Below are 22,896 nucleotides of genomic sequence, written 5' to 3'. Positions count from 1 at the left end.
TGGCTATTAATGGACCCAAGTGGGGAACCTTACATAACGGCTTCGTGAGGTTCTTCGCTTGGGGTGATTGCTAGAGAGATTGATCAGAAACCTGGGTCGGAGAAGTGTTGCGGAATGAACGTGTTATTTACTTAAATAGCACGAGAATTCTGGATCAATCTGAAAAATCTCTATCCCATCCACACACTACTCCTTTCTCCTGCCGAGTGAGTCACGCCTACCCTGAAAGGGAAATGGCTTAATGGTGTAATAATAATAATAAAAAAACATTTAGGGAAAATTTCAAGTCAACAAGTAAGTAGTCACATTGCGGCATCTCTCACTCGGAAAAATTTGAAGCTCAGAAGTAACTCTCTAAATTTGAAATAGTGAAAATTTCATTAATTTATTTAGTGATCATTTTTCTTTCTATGAGCGTAAAAAAATTTTAAAACACAGGTTAGTAATATTTTCCAGTTTATTATACTTTCATGTAGTTTCCCAGTGAAGAGTCTCCTCATTATGTGGCGATATGTATATCGAGACGAAAACATTTGCTATAGAACATAAGGGCTGTGGTCGTTTTGAGGTTAAGAAATTCAGCTTTACATTCATTTTTATGAAAATACATGGCAAGCTGAATTCAGATTTTTCTTTAGTAAGTACAGTTTCAACTTAAATTAATTTAATTTTTAAATATACATTATAGTTTACTTCTATAACTTGTCTTGCAATATAGTTTACTCTTGGGGTTATTCGTTGACGCCAGCAAATATCTTATTTCACTGTGTAATTAGTGATTTTGTCTACTTAATTAGTGATTTTCCACTGCTTAATAGTAGATACTTTATCTCTCAAAACTACTATTTGCTTCGTGAAATTTCACTAATTGATTTAGTAAAATATTTTCACTAATTGAATTAGTAGTTTTTCACTAATTCGTAGTGACCTACTTCTCGCTAATTCAATTAGTAAAATGTCACTATCAACTATTGAAATTTCACTAATTCAGATTTAGAGAGAATTATCAAGAAGTAGTGGTATGACTTAAATTATTTCTGTGGCCGATCACGCCCCATATGACTTGCTGGAGATTGTCATTTCTCGACCCCTACGTTTGGAGCAAGTTTTCACATTTTTATTTCTGTAAGTGGAAAACTTTCGTGTTTGAGAAGCTTTAAAGCTTAAAATACTCCGAGATCAAGTCATGGAACAAGTTGAAATTTTCAAATTTGAGAAACTTTAAGAATTTCGAACTTTAAAATTTCACCCTGGTAAAAATTTGGATACAATTTTCCACATTGATCAATGAAGTTAGAAGATGTTACAATTTAATGTTTGAGTTAGAAAAGGAACTCCTTTAGATCCGAGTAATCTAATTTATCACTTAAGTCATTTCAAGCTTAACCATACAAAATTTTCAGTTTAAGTTCAGGATAGCCCTTACCTCACATTTTTTTATTTTTTCACGCTGATTACGAAAAATAGTGAAAATGAGCCCAAATTTGATTTTCATGTAAAAACAATATAAAAGCCCAATAAAAATCGTGGTTTTCACGATTATCTCGAGAACTATTAAAAATATTTTTTAAAAATAATTACTTTCACAAAAGTTTCAGATTGAAGTTGTAGCATGAAATTTTCATCTTTATTATAAAATATCTCGAAAACTTTCTCTCGTTTGAAAAAATTGATAAATTACAAAATGTGCATTTTGACTAAGTTTCAAACTTTTGTCGGAAGTGTTTGTTTTTAATGTCAATCTTCCCCGAAATAAACGTGAAAAACAATTACAATTACACTGCCCTACAAGAGTTTTGCGAAGAAGATGGCACCTAGTGTTACCGAATAGATTTTTCGTGCTGAACACGAAACTGTGTTCAAAAACTTTCCATCACGTCACGTTTTTGGGAAAATAGGTGCTGTAACCCCTAAAAACGGCATTTTCAGCCATTTTTGAAAAACTGTAGAGCTGAACCATGACAAGCTACAAACTTCGCTGATATCAGAAATTAAAGGCTGAAACAAGCCCTTTCAAACGAGCCGTATGACAAATTAATCGCATGCACCCTTAAGAGCGGGGGATGTGTTTTTGTCTAGGGGTGGAGGAAGAAAATAAAAACAGTAGGGATTTTAAAAATACTTACACCCACGCCTAGGCTGATTCGAATATGCAGTTAGGTTTTGAAAATTCAAAATGGCGGATCTAATATGGTGGACCATTTTTTCAAAATTTGATCGTATTTGCTTAAAGCCTGTTACTCGGGGGTTTAAAGGGCTACTGATTACGAATATACATGCATTTCAGCATTTAATTTTTGGTATTAGCAAATTTTGTATTACGTAATGGTTCAGCTCTAAAATCTTTTAAAAATGGCTAAAAACATCGTTTTTAGGGGTTGCACTTCTACTTTCTCAAAAACGTGACGTGATGAGAAGTTTTTGACCGCAGATTCGTGTTCAGCACATAAAAATCATTCATAAAAACTAGGTACCATCTTATTCTCATAAAAAATTGAAATTTGCTGGGCAGTGTTATCAATTTTAATTCCTTGCAATTAACTTTAAAACCTAATAAAGTTTACAATTTTACATTGTAGGTTGGAAAAGAAGCATTTTTCAGTACTATTTAAATTTCAGTAACAAGTTGTCTAGTTTTAGGCCTTTAAATTTAAAAATATTTTTGTATAATTATTTCTTGATAGATTTTAATGCTTGCAAATAGGAAAATGTGCATCGTTTTCAAATATACATATAAATACTTCGAGTACATCTTTTCATTGCTGTTATATTTTAAAATTTGATTGCAATTTAAATTTATAATGAGAAACATTAAAATAAGAATAAAATGTCAAGAACGTTTTTAAATTATTAGTCAGTCTTCAAACCATGAATATTAATATCCAAATTTCGTCTTCTAACTAAGTTTTTATAATAATTTATTTGATGCTTTAGAATTTATTAGTATTAACATTAATGTTTGAAAAATGGAAACTTATTTTTAAATAGGGTTGCTTACCAAATTTATTCATATGTACATATAATAGAAATAATAACATTTGAGGATGAAGTGAAAAGAGTAATAAAAACTGCAAACTTGTGATTTAAGATTTTCCTTGAATGTTTTGAAATGAAAATATGTATTTTATCATGTGAATTCTCCTTTAAAAATTTCAATGCAGACTAAAAATACACAATAGGTCCATTTTCCATTATGTGCATTTCCTTCAAGTAAAATGCGAACTTCTCTCGACCGGAAGCGTCTGCTCTAAGGGAGGTGAAGCGATACAGGTAGTATAAACGAAAGCAAACATTCGATCTTTCCGTAATTTATCGAGAAACATACCAAAGTGGACGAGGGTCGCGAAAAGTAGAGCAAGAAAACTAAAGTCATTTCTGTGTTTATTTTTTCAGCGAAATAATGGTACAAAAAAGAAACGCTTAGCTTTTTATGATTTTGCATATGGATTTAGCTTTACTTTATTGTGCAAGTGTTAAAATTTTTTAGTTCACGGACATCAACTTCAAAGTGCATACTATGATAGCCCCTTAGAAACTAGCCCATTTAGACCGTCTTAGTTTTCAATTACACCGCACTCTCGCGTTCAATCCAGTGTCGGGGAAAATGCGGGAGCCAGCAGTTCTATGAAGGCCGAAGACGGGGTGACTGAAAGCGAGAGTTTGGTGTATTCAAATTTTTTCGCTAATGAAAACTCATTTTATTCTAAACAGTTAAAATTGCCAATTTTTAACAAATAATTTATATTGAGGCATATAAGATCGTTTGATTAGAACATTTCTCAATTTCGAATGATATTCTTTGGAAAAGTTGACCATTGAAACCAAATAAGTGGTCAATTTTCAATTTCAACTGGTGTCAGATCCATATTAATCAAATTTAATGGGTTTCTGTATACAATTTTTCAAACTTGAGCGCCTAGATTTTGATCAAAATAACCGCTGTTATTAACATTATAAAACCATAGTAACAAATTTAATTGAAATTATTTGATTTCGAGCACTATATCTAATTTTGAAATCGCTCAATGTTCCTGTTTAAATACTTAATCATGAATCGGTTTATAGTTTAGAAAGTTTAAATAAGGTATGCATTTAAACAAGACAAACTTGAAAAAAGTTATTGCATACAAATTAATCTTTGAACATACCTTAGGAAATGAATACACTTGAATTTATAAAAAGTCAGTAAAAAGTACTCATTTCAACTTCAAAATCCCGGTGGCACGGATTAATATTTACCGATTTGAAAAATGAGAATTTTTTCAGGAAAACTAAAAATGAAGGGGATGGGGGTGATCGATCACCAAAAATCGAAATCCGAATTCTTACTGATATAAATTTGGACCACCCTTCTGTGCAATTATTGGAACTTGCGATAAAATCAAAGTAAGCAGAACAAAACTTTTTAAACTGAAGTCTCTTAAGTTTTACCGTAAAAATCACCATTTTCCACCGAAATCGGTGTTCAAGTAAGTTGCAACAAATTTGAGCCACACAGGTTCATTTCGAGAATCTAGGGAAAAAGCATCATTTTGACATGGTTTTCTCATCCAGAGAAACGTGAAGTGTCGTCTACAAACTGTCAGTCACCTGTCAAGATGATTTTGTCGGGCGTTATTTGTGTGAAATAGATGCTGATATGCAGGTAAGTTATAATAATAATTACCTAACTTTTAATTTCCTCCCATTTACCAGTGACTATTAGTGTCTTGAAATAAAAATTGTACTTGGCGTGATATAATATCCAAATCTTAGGTTAGTCAAAACCTACACGACATTCAAACCACCAAAGCCGGAATGTAAAAACTAAGACGTGACCGTCTGCATCTTCATTGATGCCTGTTCGTTCGAAGAAATTTCCTCTAGATTTTCTATGTACAAAAAGTAAAGTTAGCTGGTGGTTGAAGTGAAAATACCTAATTATATATGTAGACGGTCATGACTTTTTCTACACATCCCGGCTTTAGCTTAAATATCGACGGCCGTGACTAACCTAACATTTGGAAGTTGCATTAGGAAGTTATCATTTTATTCTAAGTGACTAGTACACACTGTTAAATAAAAGAAAGTTGAAAATTAGGCAAATATTATTTCAATTAGTTTCCTTATTAACAATTATTTAGTCTAATATTGCAATGCGAATAGTTTCTTTGACAGGTGTTCAGGTGGCTGACAGCGCGGTTCAGCACTTCACAACTCTCGGCATTGAGCCAAAATTCAGTCTCCAAATGATACTTTTCCCTAAATGCCCAGATATGCACATACGTTCAAAGGAATACATTTGAGACTTGAAAATTGTTTCAAATGCTCATTGGGAAACCAATGGAATTTGATCTACAACAAATTTAACACCAGCGTTTCTCTGTGAAGTTTCTAGAAGTTACTCAGCTTTTGAAGAAGAATCAAATGTTCTAAATTTGTATTTCTCTTACTATGATAGAATTGAGTCGATCTGGATTGAGATGTGTGCTCGCAGAGAGTATCAGCAATATTATAACGCGACAGATTCTACATGCTGGTTCTAATCGAAAAGCGATAGTTCAGCGTCGCATGAATACAAGATCCCTGATAGATGAGCATGTTTAATAATGTTTATTGAAGCTGTATATCCCGGGAGCTAAGCCTAGGTGTACTTTAGTATTAATACATTTATGTCTAATTCAACCATCTTTCAACATACAATCCCCAACGAGAGTCACTTTCTTCTTTTGTTCTTCGCTCTTCAGTTATATATGTTATCATTTAAAATTAAAATAAAAAATTATGAGATGCTAGGTTAGACTATCATTTTACATCTTATTATTAGACAGTGCGAAGGCGTTGACTGATTGCTTTAGTACAAAATTCTACTAAGGGTAGAAGATGTTACTTTCGTAACACATTTTTTCAAAAATTTTACGACTTCTCTTCCCATCTAATAAGCTTTAAAAAGGTGGTGTAGCAATGCCTTATTAAATACAATTTAGTTACATAGCTACTTAATACCCTAGATACCCCAGTTCTGCCGTACAAACTAAAAAGATACATCAGTGACATTACCGCTTAGGCTTATTCTCGTAAACTTGGTAATGAAAAAGTCGGCCGAAATGAGGTAAAATTGATCAATTCTACATTTTATTAACTTAAAAAAATCATTGGCTGTTAATTGGTTAAAGGCAAAGATTTTAGCCAGAAATATGAAAAATTGAAAAAAATTCAATTTTCTAGTAAAATTGTTTTTTCTTCAAATTAACTTTTTTTTATGATTTTTTCTCGATGTGTGAATAATTGCAGTTACACATTTTAAATACACAAATTTATTCTATAATGTTTATAGAATATAAGATAAATTTCTAAAGTTGATTGATTGATTTCGTGTGAAATGGTAGACAATAAAACAGTGTCTAGGGTCACACTGACCCAAAGTGTTCAGCTGAATCGGAAAAATATGTTTGTACTCCCAGGTACTTTCAAAAACCTTTAAATATTTCCAATGCTCTTTTTAATGGCTTAGAATCTCTTACAATATCCTAACATCTTTAAAATTCTTCAAAACCTTTCAATTATGTTGCAATCATTGGGAATATCTTGGAATATTAAAAATCTTTTTAAATTCCTCGATTCTGTGGATAAATTCTTTTAATTTCATTAAAATATTATAAAATTCAGTTACATGAAATTTTATTATATTCCTTGAAATTACTTGACATTTTTTAATATCTTAAAGCTTTCTCGGAATCCCTGAAAAAACCCTAAAATATTTAAAATCCTTTAAAATTCCTTGAAATTTTTTTAGGCTTTTGAAAATTACTGAAAATATAATAAAATCTCTTAAATCCAACGAAGTTACATAAAATGTGATATTTCTAGAAATCCTTTGAAAAGCTTATAGAAAGCCTTTACATCTTTTTCTTTTACTGAAATAATTAAGTTCCATAAAATCTTTGAAAAATATCATAAAACATTTTAAGGTCTATAAAATCCTTTCAAATCTTACAAAATTGTAGGAAATTCAGAACGAAAATGTTGTAAATCCCTTCAAGTCGTTAAAGTCCCTGAAAATTATTTGAAATCGTTAAAACCCTGTGAAGTCTCATGAAATCTCTTGAAATGTTTGAAATCTTTTGAAATCCCTTGGACTCTTTTAAAATTGTAAATATATTCTTAAAAATTTCATTGAAAAATTATAAAAATCCTGGAAATTCTGTTAAATGACATAAAATCTTTTGATATTTCTTGAAATCTTTTAAAATATTATAAGTTTTATGAAATCCTTTTAGATCATGAAAAGTTCGTTGAAATTTCTAAAAAATCAGTTGCGGGTAGTAGCAATATAAAAAAGCGTGAAAAAAACTTTGTTTTTATGAATATTCTTTTACTGAATGATGGAAAAAATACTTATCGAACTATGCCGATATGAAGTTTTTATAACAGTATTACAATTTTTAATTGTAAAATTACCACGAAGGAATAATAAGACCTAACTCCGTTTCCCCACTTGGCAATAGAAACATTACCGTAAGTAGTATGCACATTACAGGAAGATTTGAAATTTTTCGTGCGCAGGTGCGCAGTCGTCCTCTTCCTATACATGGAAAAGTGTGCGAGTGAGAAAGTTTGTCAAATTGACGTAAGTTAGAGGTTCTGTTCGTTTGTTTTGATTCAGGTGTCAAGTGCCGGGTTGTGGTGCAAGTTACACGCCGATGAAGGCGAATACACTTCGCCTTTTTAAAGCCCTCACTGTGCGTACAATAAAAGTCTAATATATTTTATTGTTTTACATAACTGTTATTTAATTTTAATAGAAATGATTTAGAAATTTAACCTTTACTCACTACCTGGGTGCCTGCGGAGAATTTCTCAGAGCTTCTTAGAGCCTTGAGAATCTTTAGCATATACTCTGAGATTTCTATCGGTTGGGCGCTTTATTATATCACATTATTTGCAATTATCCGTGCTGATTAAATTGTATACATGCTTATAAATACGTAATTCACCAATTTCTAAATTAAGTCACCTCATAATAACTTTTAATGAAATTATAATATTTCTCATGTTTACGTTTCGAAAAACTTTAAACTTTTCAATCAAGTTATATTCCTTCCATTATTTCTTTATCATATTACAAATTTAAAAGGTACTTACCTATACTTTTCCTTCTCAAAATCTGTTCACATGTTTTTCAAACAAGTACCGAAAATACTGTTTATATATTTATTTCGTGTATCTTACGTATGATGATCAACAAAAGAACAGAACCTCTCTAGCTTTCGTCAAGTTGACAAACTTTCTCACTCGCACACTTTTTCATGTGCAGAAAGAGGACAACAGCGCACCTGCGCACGAAATTTTTCAAATCTTCCTGTAATGTGCATATCACTTACGGTAATTTTTCTATTGCCAGTTTCAAATGGCTTGCCACTGGCAGTTGGGTCTCCTTATTATACCTTCGTGAGAATTACTAAACTTTGACGGTACATACACTAATTCTGAATCCATAGATTTCCTATAAGGTTAATATGTTAAACATATTACGTAACCGTATAGATTTACTCCCTCTCCTCCTCATGATTGTATTATTTTTCCGATCTCCCTTTTTCAAAAAGCTGTTGCGTAATTTAGGAATGGCCAGCAGGCTTTTCTCGAAAACTACTAATTCACAGTAGAAAATGACTAATTATTAAATTAGTAAGACTTACAACATATTTCAATTAGTAAGCCTAACTAAATAAATGAGTATTCTTCTACTGCAAATCAGTAGTTTTCTGCTAAGGACTAGAAGAAACACTTACTAACGCAACTGGTAAAGGACTGCCTACTATTTCATTAGTAGATCCAGCAGATTTCGTTACAAATTCAGATTTAGAGAGTGGGGAACCGAAATTTCGCTATGAATAACCAGAATTTTGTAGTGCAACTAGAGTCTGCCAATTCTGAATTGTTGAGAAGGCTTTAAGTGAATCAATATAGCACATCTGGCTTTAGTTGGTAAAGTTTATACCGGTAAAGTTATAGTGCAGAGGAACTAGGGTAAAATTGAGCCGCTTGTCTCGAATTATAGCTTTAATTTATGCGACTACAGGTACTAGGAAACTCAAGTGCGTGCCTTCCAGACTCGTTGCTAGACTACGACGTTCTCTGCCTGTATCTACTCGATTTCACGGTAAGTAAATTCCCATGATATCAAGATCTTTTCCCATGTACATTTAGTGGAATTGGAAACCGAAACTACCTTCTATAGTCTATACTAATGACCCCAGGGAGACGTACTCAAATTTTATGTTGATCGTTTATAAGTTATTTCCAATCGTAAAACATAAATTATAAAAAGATATGGTCATTTAACTTTCATAACTTCCGAATTTTGCAGTAAATGACTAAAAAACTGTTGGAAAATCTTCTTTCTAATCCAAAAAGAAAAAAAACTTTTCAAAATTATGTTTTTTCATTTATTTTTTTGTCTAGTTTATTCTGTTTTTTAACGGGATTGTATTAAGAATGTTAATCACACAGAACAAATTCTGCTACACCTTTGGGATTTTCAGTTAAAATATGGGCAGTATAGCTTTTCTGTAAATATAACTAATTTTTTTGCAGAGATTATAGAATTTTCAGTAATTTCATAAATTTACGGATATTTTCTAAGACATTTACTGAACTTTTTGTTTATTTTAGATTTTCAAAAATTGTGAATTAAAAAAAAAACTGAAAATTTTACAGAAAGTATCCGTAAATTTCTTAAATTACTAAAAATTCTTTAAACTCTCCAGAAAATTAGGTAAGCTTTACAGAAAAGATTGCTGTTTCTTTTACAACTGACAATCCTGTAACTTCAGCACATTTTAATTTAGTTTTAAATTGTTTATGTTCTTATCTCTATTCATTTTTCTTTTCTTTTTTAACAAAGCATGTAATCAAAATGACAAAATTTCACAAAATGTATGAAGTTAAGGGTTCCGTAAAAATTTTGTGAATAATAATATTAAACTTTTATTAAGATTGAAAAAAATGACAATTTTTTTTTTCATTGAAATACTCTATGTTTGATAAAGTTGATGGAGGTACGAAAACCTTGTAAAATAACAAGGCCTTTATTATATGGAAAGAAATATGAATCGATTAAACATTTGATTAATGTTATATGTTGAAATATATCAATTAATTGTTTGATTAAATTTGAATAATTCTCAAGCAATTTTAAAATGTAAAAGTTGATTTATTAGAAATATTATAATACTCAAAAATGAAAAATTTCATAATCAGTATTAAAATAATATGTTAAACAAATTTAGTTTTATTTATAAATTATAAATGTTTATAATAATTTTTTTGCAAGATACTTAGAAAATGGGGAGGGTGAGTTGGGTTACACCCTGCCTCTTTTCCAGGTAAAAATAATACCAATACCTGCTACTTTTAGCAATCAGATGACGAATTTTTTTAATTCACCTGAAAATGTAAATTGCTGAACGTGAATAGAATTAGTTATGAACACCATTTTTCTAGATTTTTTTGTATGTATCGAACAAAATACCAAATTTTTCTGATCACCATTGATTGATATTTTACTTTTGGACTATGAAGAAGATTTGTCAACAGATTTTAAAATGTTTTAAGATGTTGATAAATGTTACAGGGTTTTAACCATTTTAAAGTTAAATTTGTTTAATTATAAATGATTTCTATTGATCGCTCTTAATTAAAATGATTGAATTTCGTAAACCAAGCAATAATATTTAAAAACATTTATTCATAACATCGTCAGTTTGCACTCTTGCTGTTTAATAAATTGATTAAAGAACTTTTGTATTTAAAATTACCCATTTGTATGTTGTTAGAGAACTGAAAGACCACCTTACAAAATTTTCATTTAAATGCATTTAAATTTAATTAATCTATTTTAAATTAATCCATATTTAAAATTGTACAATTTAGAGATGATAAGAAAAGTTTCACAAGTTCAAATGTTTTAATTCACATTGATTATTTCTAAATATTTTACGACAAACGTACAATGTTTGACTTGTTAATGGATTTTGTTTAAAAAATGTATACTCTTTAAATCATCGAGCATATGTTAATTCGACAGTATCAAAATCGAAAATTAGAAAAATGAACATTCGTACAATCATTTGTCACTTAAGGTATTTTTTCAGTTTAAAAATTTGTGAAAAATACTATAAGATTCGAACGAAATTCTAAAATACAATGATGGGTAATCAATTTGATAAAGATTTATATTATCATAGTAAGTTAAGCGTTCAAGTTTGTAGATAATTTGTAGTTAAAGTAATTAACAATAGTATCAAAAAAACAATCATTGGCTACGAGGAAACAGTGATTAGCATAGACCAATGATTGTATGATTGGCTACTGAAATGTGGTGAAATACAGTAATTGGGTACCTCGTTATCCATATCAGGTTGTGGAATACTGATTTGGAAAGCACAGTGATTAGCCACTAAATCATATAATCATTGGCCGGAGCCAAAAACTGTTTTTCACGTGATTTGCACTTATTGTTTTCATAAAACAAAGAACCAGAAAACTATATACTTAGTCTTAAAAAACTTTAAACAATGTTGAATAAATTTTTTCAAAGATATTAGTTATTGGATTTTTTGATATTGGTGCCAATCAATCTGTTGCCCCATAATTTACAAGGACATTGAATGGCCATCCATTTATCGATATACATTAGGGTGGCCTTTATTTTTCAATATTGGATTCTTTTTGGTCTCCTCCCCTCATTGTGTTTAAATCGCCAAAAAAATTAAGAACATCCACGTTGAGCTAAATCGGTTGATATTAACATGTGGCTCAAAGCATTCAAAGTTTCTCATGCAATTAACATAGAGAAAAGTATCGTAAAATTTCAAATGCAGTTAATTTTTTGTATTACATCGGAACCCTTTGTTCTGTACAATTATGATCTTTAGACTATTTTCAAAAAATTTAACTGCACGAAAATTTTTTTCTTCAAAATTTACTGAATGGCGGATCCCTTAATTTGAACCAAAATTAAAATTTCAACAATTAATGACAAACTCTCGTCAAATCCTCACAAAAGGCAGCTTTATTTATTATAAAGCACGCGATGATAATAAAAATTCGAAATTTTGAAAAAATTAAAGATGGCGACCCAAATTTTGTTCTTCAAACTAATTATTTCTTTGTTTCTGCGTGAACATTTTTCAGGTGTTAATTAAAAAGCTACATCATGGTAAAGAAACATATTTCGTGACGCATGAATGTACAAATTTGAAAAATTCAAAATGGCGCCTTATGAAATACTCAAAAACTCGTATTTTCTATGCTATTCGCCCAAAAAGGTTCAAATCTTAAATAAAAATTAATTGTAGTGCCAAAAAATGTATGGTTGGAAGAACATCTTGAAATTTTCACTAAATTATAAATGGCATCTTATTACTATTTTCAAAAGTTACATAATTTTTACAAATTTGAACAAAATATAAAATAAATTTTTGGAAAGAATTTGGTGATTCCCAAAACTTAAATTTTTTAAAGTTTGAATGTTTCTCTAATAAAATAATTAAAAAATCAAAATTTCTGACTACGGTGAAAAGATTTCAAATTTCATCAAGAAAAAAAATTCCCAGTATACTCCAGCTTTACGAACTTTCAAAGCAAGTGGTTTTGAGAATCACTAAATCCTTTCCGAAAATGCATTTCATATTTTGTGCAAATTTTTAAAAATTATGTTACTTTTGAAAATAGTAATGAGGCGCTATTCTTACTGCCATCACGTTCCTTCTAACAGATAAATATGGCTCTTGTAAGTAATTGACGAGATTTTGTTAAACATTGTAGATATGGTAATTTTTGTTAAAATTTTGAGATTTGCCATTTCGTAAACTTTGGAGAAAAAAATTTCGTATAGATATATTTTGTCAGTGTATTCTAAAGATCATAATATTACAGAGCCAAAGCATTCCAATAGCATATAAAAAATTAAAAGAATTTGAATTTTTACAATACTTTTCTCCATGCTAATTGCATGAGAAACTTTGAGTGCTTTAGGCAACATGTCAATATTAACCTATTTCACTCAAATTTGGTGGAAATTAATTTGTTGGTCATTTAAAGAAAATAGGGGTGTAAGACCAAAGTAATCAATTTGAAAAATCGACTAAGAGTGAATAAGGACCATCCTAATATAGATTCATCATTTTAAGGTTAGAATTCCTTGTTTTTAAAGTTAAACAAATTTAATCCTAATTTACGTATGAGGTTTTACCTTGAAATTTAAGAAAATGTATCACAATGCACGATATTCCAATTTCTCCATTCTCGGAAAATATTACCAAACACTTACTCCGAAAAAAATGGCTAGATTGACATCAAAATTTGCTCTTTCTACTTTTTTCACTACAAGCAATTGGACAATGATTGAAATTTGACTGAACACTTGCTCTTTTTGGTTAGGTTGGAAACTTTCTAATCCACCCTCGTTCTGCTATTGTCTAGTTTTAATCGCCAAATTGAATTGAAATCTTAAAGTTTTTATTTAAATTATCGTAACTGTTGAAAAAATATGAATTGTCAATAAACAGACGCTCTCGACTTTAACCTGCTTATCATTGAAATTCCTTACTGCGCATCACCAATTTTACTTTACTCTGAGCTGCTGCGATATTGTTTGTGTTTCATCCTGCACTATTTAATAGTAGTTTTATGTGTTAGGATTCTTTTATATAAGTATATTTAAATTGGGTGGCCAAATGTAATGGAGTTTGCTCTATTATAATTTTGTTTAATTAGAAAACTTTCGATTTGAAGTATGGACAAATCAAAATTTAAAGAAGTCGAATATGGATTTAGTGTTTCCGAAAATTGACGCCGCGCCGCGGGGTGGGTGAGGTGAGCTTCGTGGGATTCCCGGTGCTCACTCAGGCGTGACAAAATAGAGCGTTGTTGGGAGACGCTGTACCCTAACGACGTGCCGGTGCAACTGAGTCATGACGTTGCAACAGTTTACTCGAAGTGGTAGATACACGCAAAAAAGCACGATGGCGAGCTCATTTCGAGCAACATTGAGTCAGTCCGTTGGGACTGATCCACTGATTGGATAATTTCGTGCCATCGAATGAGCTTGTCTTTGTTCTTGACAACAGCAGAATCTGACACGTGATATATATATATATATATATGCAGAGGTCAACCCCAAAACCGAAACTATATCCAGATTCGACTGCATGTGTTATTGTGTAACTATGCCATAATTATTTATTTTAAATAACTTACTGAATTAAGTAGTTTTAAATATTGTTAAAAATATTTGCTGCCTGTTTTATACATTTAAATTAAAGTAAAAATTATGATTATCTTATTATTATTATTATCTTACACAGTTATCATCAATATAGTCCCGACTGAGACGATACAAAATACTTTGTGATTTTAGGTTGGTTCTATGTACATATGCACACATTTTGCCTCACATTATTTAAAATAATATTGTGACGACGCTCTGGAGTTATCCTTAAATTATAAATGATATTTTATTTGAATAATGTTACATACTAAATATTAACAGATAGACGTGTAAACTGTATGAAAAAGTTGTTCTTAATTTTTTTAACAATCTATAAAAATGTAAACAAAAAAGAAAATATTTTTGGATAACGCAACGTAACAAAACGAAAGTTTCGGACGGGCCTCTGTTTTTTAAAATTATTTATAATAATTGACATAAATTATACTGAAATTTATACTTCATATAAGCTTATTTCAAGGCTAAAAGATGTACCCTAGATACAGGTATCAATTAACTAGATTCATGATGGCAATTAAATGATTGAGGTGCTGGGCACATCCACTCAATATTGTCCCAATCATTGGATCGATCCACACACTCCATAAAGCCGTAAATTCAATCGTCAATTATTCATTACTCACATGGTATTGCCATTGTGGAATCCATTAGATCTGGACTGTACTCGTTTGAAAAATACTGGATACCTGAGCACTCGTACTCCATGCGAGAGCCTGAAAGCAAATAAAAATTACTTTAAAATAATCTGATAATAGAATCATCAAAACTAAACAAGTAGTTACAATCGTTATCAACTTAAATCTTTTAAATTTATCGGATCAATATAAGGTCACCAATTAATTCGACTTTCATTACCTATAATAAATTGGACAATAGTTTTTGCCACAACAGCTATCAAGAATTCTGATAGATCAATCAATATTTTAGCACCATTTCTATAATCGCTGAATCCGAATTTTTTAGGTGGCTGTTCGTCCGAGTGGTCAGTTTTTTGTTATTAACATTTTTTTAAACAATTAATTGATAAATGACATTTTTTGACAAAAACAAATTTTTTCAGTTTCTATAGCATATTTTGAACAAAAATGGTTCCCAGTAATTTTTCTCCTACATCCATACTTTTTGAGAAAAAAATTGGCAAAGTTTTAAAAAATGCAATTTTCCAGTTTTTGACGCTAGGTCAGAAGTACCCCATACACTTTTTTTATAATCCGAGTCCAAGTCATATTTTCTTAACGTGTATATTATCATTAAAAAATATTTCCCGTTCGTTTAAACAAATAGCCTTTGAGTGGGACGAGTTGAAAGTTCAAGGTTTCCCGAGTCATTTAGCCATTAAGCAACGGTGGCCGAGGAGTTCGCTAAGGCGCGAGTGACGCGGCGATATACGCTCAGTGAACTGCGCGCGCTCGAAAAACCTTGAACATTCTATTCGTCCCACTCAAAAGCTATTTGTTTAAACGAACTGGAAATATTTTTTTAATGATAATACACACGTTAAGAAAATATGACGTGGACTCGGATCATAAAAAAAGTGTATGGGGTACTTCTGACGTAGCGTCAAAAACGGGAAAAATTGTATTTTTAAAAAATTTGCTAATCTTTTTCGCAAAAAGTATGGATGTGGGAGAAAAATTACTGGGAACCATTTTTGTTTAAAATATGCTATAGAAACTGAAAAAATTTGTTTTTGTCAAAAAATGTCATTTTTCAATTAATTGTTTAAAAAATGTTAATAACAAAAAACTGACCACTCGGACGAACAGCCACCTTAAAAATTCGGATTCAGCGGCTCAAAATACTTTTAAAAAAACCTTGGTGGCTCCATCGGAATTGAAAAGGCCACGAGACCATACCTGGCTCCCGGACTATTTGATTTCTGAATACAAAGTCTTATACCATGTTTTTGTATTATATTTTCATATTAATTATTGTAATTTTTTACAGGAAGTTAAGGACAGTTTATGTATTTTTTTATTCCTGTGCAGGAATTCAATAAACGTTTTTTTATTCGCTGGTTATGCCCATTCATCAACCTTGGATGGTTTTGGCACGGCAGTGTTCATAGTCCATAAAGCAAATAATTTTATTTTCATGCCAATATTTTGTCGTCGGCTTATATGCGTCCAAGTAATAATCTGCATGTGCTTTGTTCCAGTTTCATGTTTCATTTATTTACTAGAAAGAGAAGAATTTTCTTACACAGAAAGGAATCTAATAATGAAACTATAACCTTTTATGAAAAAAGAGGATTCCCACTAAAATTTTTCGATAAGATCCAGCATGGCTCGAATGTAGCAACAGTAAGGTGCAATCGAAGAAATACATGGAATTGGAAAAGAAGTGAAGAAGTCGATTTCGTAATGCCGAAGGCGTGCTCACGTACCTCTTTAATTGGCTCACGTTTAGCGCGATGCGCCAAGCGAATGGTAGTATACATGACCAGCGAACTGATAGACCAATCATTCATTTCTTTTAACAGCGACCAAACTAAAGCTTTACTCAAAAGAATTTCTCTTAATCTCAATATACGTGAGATATTTTCGAAAATAAGCTTTTTTAGAAATTATTTTTATACGGGGAAAGCGAATTACGGTGAAGGTTGTAGAATTTCAAATTTAACTATTTAGGCTTTTCTCCATGCAAGAAGAATTCAAGAAGATTAAACATTTTTGTAAGTAGTTTATAGTAGTTCATATAACCTGTTATGACAAACGCTAGAGTACTTATACTTTCGCGAGTTACAACCTAACTCTACCGGAGAAACTTCTCAAGTATTTCCACTATAGCGCGCACAAACTTTCTGTGCTCTGTACTGTCATCATTTACGTTACAACGCAAACTATACGTCTCCTTGGAAGAATTGTCACTGCGTATTCGTCAATATTTATGGCTCGTTCAATGTTCTTATTGTGAAAAATAGTATACACGGCAAGGGGTTGTAACCTCGCGAACACCAACTCGCATGCTGGCTGTACTCGGGGCCTGCGGCCCCTCGTGCAGCCAACTTCATGCTCGTTTGCATTCGCTCGGTTACGCCCCTAGCCACGTAATGTACTATCTAATTCTATCTAAATAGCAGTAATTCTAGCAGCAGTAATTCTATCTAAATAGAATTACTGCTGGCGTAGTAATTCTCGTTAACCTCGAATAAAAATAGAGCGCTTATGAGACTAAAGATTATCCAGTTAAGGTTAAAAATCGGAAATGATCTTTGATTCATGTAAAGTTTATCTGGCAAGGTTAATTTTTGTTGCGATAAGTCTTTCACCTGGAATCGATGTAAGCCTTTTCTTTCGTTTTTTCTATGACAAGATTCTTTTTATTTGGCTAACCTCCGTATGATTAATATTTAGTACGTTTGTTGAGTTGAGAGCCCCTGTCGCAATGTTTTGTTTCTATTATTTAGAAGAAGTTTTTAAAAATGCTAATGAACTTTATCTTGATCATAATGATATTTTCAATGAAAAATTGTCGGTTTTCATTTTATTTCGATTTGATAATTAATTCTTAGATCCGGTAAACATAATTTATGTATTACATAAGAAGATGAGAAATTCAATTAAACTTAGTGAAATTCTCACTTTTACTTATATCTGTAAAGAATTTTTAAATTCCTTGAACATTATATCTAAATTCTCTATAGAATTCACACGGAAAAATACATCCTCTAAACTTACAATTTTAAGTCAGTCTTCGTACATTAAGGTGGTCCCAAAAGGCTTGTTTTTAAAAGTGAAAACGCTTCTCCATTTTTTCAATGCACAAGACAAATAATGAAGCATAACTTTTAGAAGAGCTCGATCGGATGATAGTAAGTGCTGTCTAAAAATATTGAATTTTAAAACTGTCGTGAAGTCATGAAATGTGTCATTTTTAAAAAAATTTTGTTACTCACAACAGCAAATGAATAAAAAATTATCAGGACTTTCATTTTGGACATTAGTTAGAGTCAAAAGAAAAATATTTATTTTAGCTTTTGACATCTTTAGGCAATTGAAAATGATTGCTTTTTTGTAATAGTTCGAGATTGTTATTCAGTACGATTTTTCCAGCATAATATTGCTAACAGGCTATTTGACTTGTCTCCTGGTGTACTAAAAAAATGATTAATATTTTTTGCCTCTTACAGGTCGCAAAAAATATGTAAAATTTTTCTAACCAAATTCTACTTTCTAGTGCATGTTTAACACGTTTTCTGCAAGATTCATATAACTCAATGAATTCGCGCTTTAATTATACCAATGATAAATTTAAGACAATGATGTTCCTAGCGCTAAAAGTTGTTTTTCTTCAAACAAGATTATTGCATCTAAAAATTTGTGAAGTAAAAACTATTTTCCAAGATTATGTCTATCGTAAGATTATGTCTATTATAATTATCGTAAAACGAATTAGTATGATATTCTACGTCAATTTATAATTAATAATTATAATTAACAGTCTTAGAATTGTTTCAAGACATTTTTACTGCAGTTTGCCTTTCTTTTGACATCATCTTCTACACCTGATAGTAAAAACAGTGCAGTAAATATACAAATAGAAAATATTTTCGATTATGAATTTAACATATACTATAAATAAGTAAATCAATTTAAACAGAAAAAATAATATGACCCCGGATTTTCTCATTTGTATTGTTTATTGTCATAGTTATTCACTTCGAGATAATGTGATATTAAAAAAAGTTTTAGATATAATGCTTGAAAATTGTTTTTACTTCATAAATTTTTAGATGTGATAAGACTGTCTGATGAAAAACACCTTTTGGCGCTTACAAAAGCGTTTTTTTGAATGTATAATGATGAGAGTGATTAATATGAAATTAACAGATAACTTGTTGAGCATTCATCAAAACTTAAATGTGTGCTTAAGGAAAATTTACAAATCTTTTGCTACACGGAAAAAATAGTATTGACGCTCGAACTATAAAGAAGTATAGTTCAGCGAAGTGCGCGTATATAATGTCTGGACCCATGCGGTATCGGTCAGACAACTATACTGATTTGTCGCGGGGCCAATACACTGCATCGCATACATGTGCGACTCTAACCTTAAAATGGAAGGGAAGCGTCATTTGCTCGAGGAGTTTTTTTGTCAAAGTTTCTTCGTATCGTATCTTTTTTCTCAAATCTCCACGTTTTTAGACTTTCTGATCCAGAAAAGCAGCGTTTCTCGAATGTGTGCGTGCGCGTATATTTTTAGTTTGCAGCACCGTGAAAGAATTTTCATATCACGTATTGTCACGTCAATAAGCTTGTATCCTTAGTGGAGCTATACGACGTTTAGTTATACTTGTATAGCTGTTACATCTATAGTGGTACAGTTATGAGGACCATCCGATAGAGTTAGTGCAAGAACTATACTTTCTAGTTCTGAGGACAAAAATATTGTTCTCTCAGCGATATCATATTTTCAGTGTACCTTTAAGATATTAAAAATATCAATTTTGTAGTAAAAATATAAAGAATTACGATTTTTTGTGCTAAGATTCGCTAAGTTTAAAAATTATGAACATTTTAAACACTTTTTTGGGAACAGAAGCAGGGAAAAATGGTCTGCTAGTAATATTATGGTGAAAAAACGAGAAAAAGGCATTCAAATACGGAGAAAACAGTACTGCTGCTCGAACTATACAGAAGTATAGTTCAGAGAAGTACGCGTATATAGTGTTTCGACCCATGCGGTATCGGTGAGACAACTATACTCTGTTCAACGAGAGAACGAAATTCCAAAAAGACGAAATTTCGTTCTCTACACGCAGTTTTTCAAAGAAAGTGAAATGTAGGCGTAGGACCGCCGCAGGCAAGGGTTTAGTGGCGCCCCTAATGAAGGTTTTAAAAAGTTTCAGAGAGAACTTGGGTCAGTCTATTTGAAAAAATTGTATCTCCCTTCAACAGCGATTGGCTGTACACCGAAGAGAAAAATTTGTCGACGCCTCCCTTAAGAAAAAAATTGCGCGGCCGATTTCGTTCTCTCGTTGAACAGGGTACATACTGATTTGCCGCGGGACCAATATCATGCTTCGCGTTCAATTACGACTCGAACCTTAAAATGGAAGGGAAGCGTCATTTGCTCGAGGAATGTGTATGTGTGCGCGTATATTTTTAATTTGTAGCAGAGTGAAAGAATTTTCATATAACGTATTGTTACGTCAACAAATTTGTATCCTTCGTGGAGCAATATGTCGTTTAGGAATACTTAATTGTATAGCTGTTATGCCTATACTGGTACAGTTGCGAGGAACATCTGGTAGGGTTGGTGCAAGAATTATACTTTCTAGTTTTGAGGACAAAAATATTGTTCTCTCAGCGATATCGTTTTTTCCGTGAAGTTGGCGAGTGTCATAACCGCAAGTGTTATACTTCTACTTCAAGCATGAAATACACACTTCCGGGTGCTTCCGAAACATGAGTATCGTGCCAATAAATTCGTGTAGGTAATCTGGTTTAAATCAATTTAATGACTAAGTTATAAATTAAAATCTTTCAGAAGAATCTGAGGAAATTTCAATGCACATGTATTGGAAGCTCTTTCTTAAATTTAACGCACAGTGTGCATTATAATTTAAGCAAAATTATTTCAAAGTATGATGATTTTAGCTTTCGCTCTAATAATTAACTTTAGTTTAAAAGATTGTTTAATTCATCTTGTACTTCCCCTTGATCAAGTTTTTTTGGCTTTGTATGCGAATTATTCAGTCTAAAATCATTCTAGAATCTTAAAATTAAATAAATGTGAAGTCACTTATAGGTTAGGTCAAGATTCTGAATTCTATCTTTATCATTTTGTGAAATAGCACCGGTAGTGACATATATTTTCCTGTAATTTTACAGATTCTGTATACAATATTTACAAATATTTATCTTTCTTTCGTTACAGGATATTATTTGTAATCGTTACATATATTTATCTGAAATTTACTGCAAATCTATTAATATCCCTTGAATTTTCTCTTTAAATTCACATTAAATTTACTTAATATCGATTCTTTACAAAAATTTTTAATTTATATTAAATTCTGTTGGACGTCATAGAACACGGTGAGCCTCAACCAAGTTTAATCGAATGATCCTTGCTGTTAAATTATATTTATTGGAAACTGTTTTATGTTTTCATAAATGTCTGTAGTCCATAAACCTTTGTAGATTCTACAGTTCTAGTTTTGAAACCACATTTCATAATAATTTTCTACTCAGCATCCGACGAGAAAATTTTCCAAAAAAAGTCTAGTAATATAATTTTTTAATGACCTTTTTCACTAAAGGAATATATAGAACCCTTTGTACATTAAACAGTTATATTTGTACACAAAATTTTGTAGACCTGTTTTGACTCTATATTTAACTTTTAACAATACCTTAGCGCAATAAATTTTTATTTCAAGTTTTGTTGTTGTTAATCGAAAATTTTAAGTTTAAGAAAATCGCTCTAACTATTATTTTATTTTTTTGTGATAAATATGCGCATACAATGAAAGAATAATATTCTGAAAAAAAAACTTTTTCTAATCTCATTTTTAGGTTAAATTTGGTTAAAGACCACCGTGATCATTTTCTTGAATTCATTTAAATTCTGATCAATTTGTTTCATTTCCATCGAATATAATAAAATTTACTTCCAATTTCAGATACATTATTTTCAAATCCATTAAATCAAATTTATAATATGCAGTGTAGAATTCACGTAAAATTTGGTTAAATTCCATTGAATTTTGTTAATTTATTTTAAATTACCATAAGTGCAATAAAATTCACATTGAATTTTCTTAAATTCAAGAAAATTTTGTTGTTGTCCATTTTATTCACTTTAATAACTGAATTGTAGCCGCAAGTAAATTGATTTCATATTAAATTATTATTATTGAATTAAATTTGATTCTAATAATTTCTTAATAATTAAAATTAATTAATTCCTGTTCTTCTAGAGTTCAGTTTAATGTTCTTTAATTCTATGACAGTCTCTTGCAATATGTTTTAAGATCATTTAAATTCACCTTAAATTTAGCTGAAAGAACCAAAGTTTTCTTCTTTTCTCTTTCTCTTGAATTAAGTTTAAAGTAACTTTAAAAATAGCTACCTTCCGCTGAAACGTCTAAAATGTTTATACAAATTTTGTGTGTAAACTGTTAGTTAGAAGCTATAGTTAATCTTTTTATAAAGAATCAAGACGATATGGGAATTACTGACAGCAAACAGAATATATGAAAGCTTTTTTAAAAATTTTGTTTCGAAATAAAAGAACTAACGAGGGGCAATTCACTATGAAATCAAATGAATGTTTGCCGAAGATTGCATTTGATTTTATATAATTTAATTTCGGATTTCCAAGGATTTTATACGATTATTTCTTTTATGTAAGCTAACTATGATTTCAATAGCGACATGTCACTAATTTCAATAAACACTGCCTGAAAATCCATTGACTGCTGTCGACTCCCATCTAGACTTGTAGACTCGCATTGACTGCTCTCGACTCCGTCTGACTCCATCTGATCTCACGATGACTGCTAGACGATTTCTCGCACGGCTCGCGCTCATGTTCGGTTTATATAACGTTTGGGGTGGGGCAGCCAGCGTGGGTGCAACGTAAAAGATCATAATTAAACTTTCTTTATGTCA

At 31.0% G+C, this 22,896-nt stretch overlaps 1 protein-coding gene across 1 annotated transcript in view; it reads right to left on the bottom strand.

Annotated features, from left to right (window-relative positions):
• The window catches only part of LOC117171242 (voltage-dependent calcium channel gamma-5 subunit), a 154,890-nt gene that overhangs the window by 24,784 nt on the left and 107,210 nt on the right, over positions 1 to 22,896 (bottom strand). The window contains exon 5 of the mRNA XM_033358355.1: positions 14,899 to 14,988. Within this exon, the coding sequence (XP_033214246.1) occupies positions 14,899 to 14,988 (90 nt within the window). The remainder of the gene's footprint in view (positions 1 to 14,898; positions 14,989 to 22,896) is intronic.

Source organism: Belonocnema kinseyi, chromosome 4 (genome assembly GCF_010883055.1).
Source record: "Belonocnema kinseyi isolate 2016_QV_RU_SX_M_011 chromosome 4, B_treatae_v1, whole genome shotgun sequence".
Taxonomy (NCBI): Eukaryota; Metazoa; Arthropoda; class Insecta; order Hymenoptera; family Cynipidae; genus Belonocnema; species Belonocnema kinseyi.
Note: the sequence above shows the minus strand (reverse complement) of the source record. Positions and strands in the feature narration are given on the sequence as shown.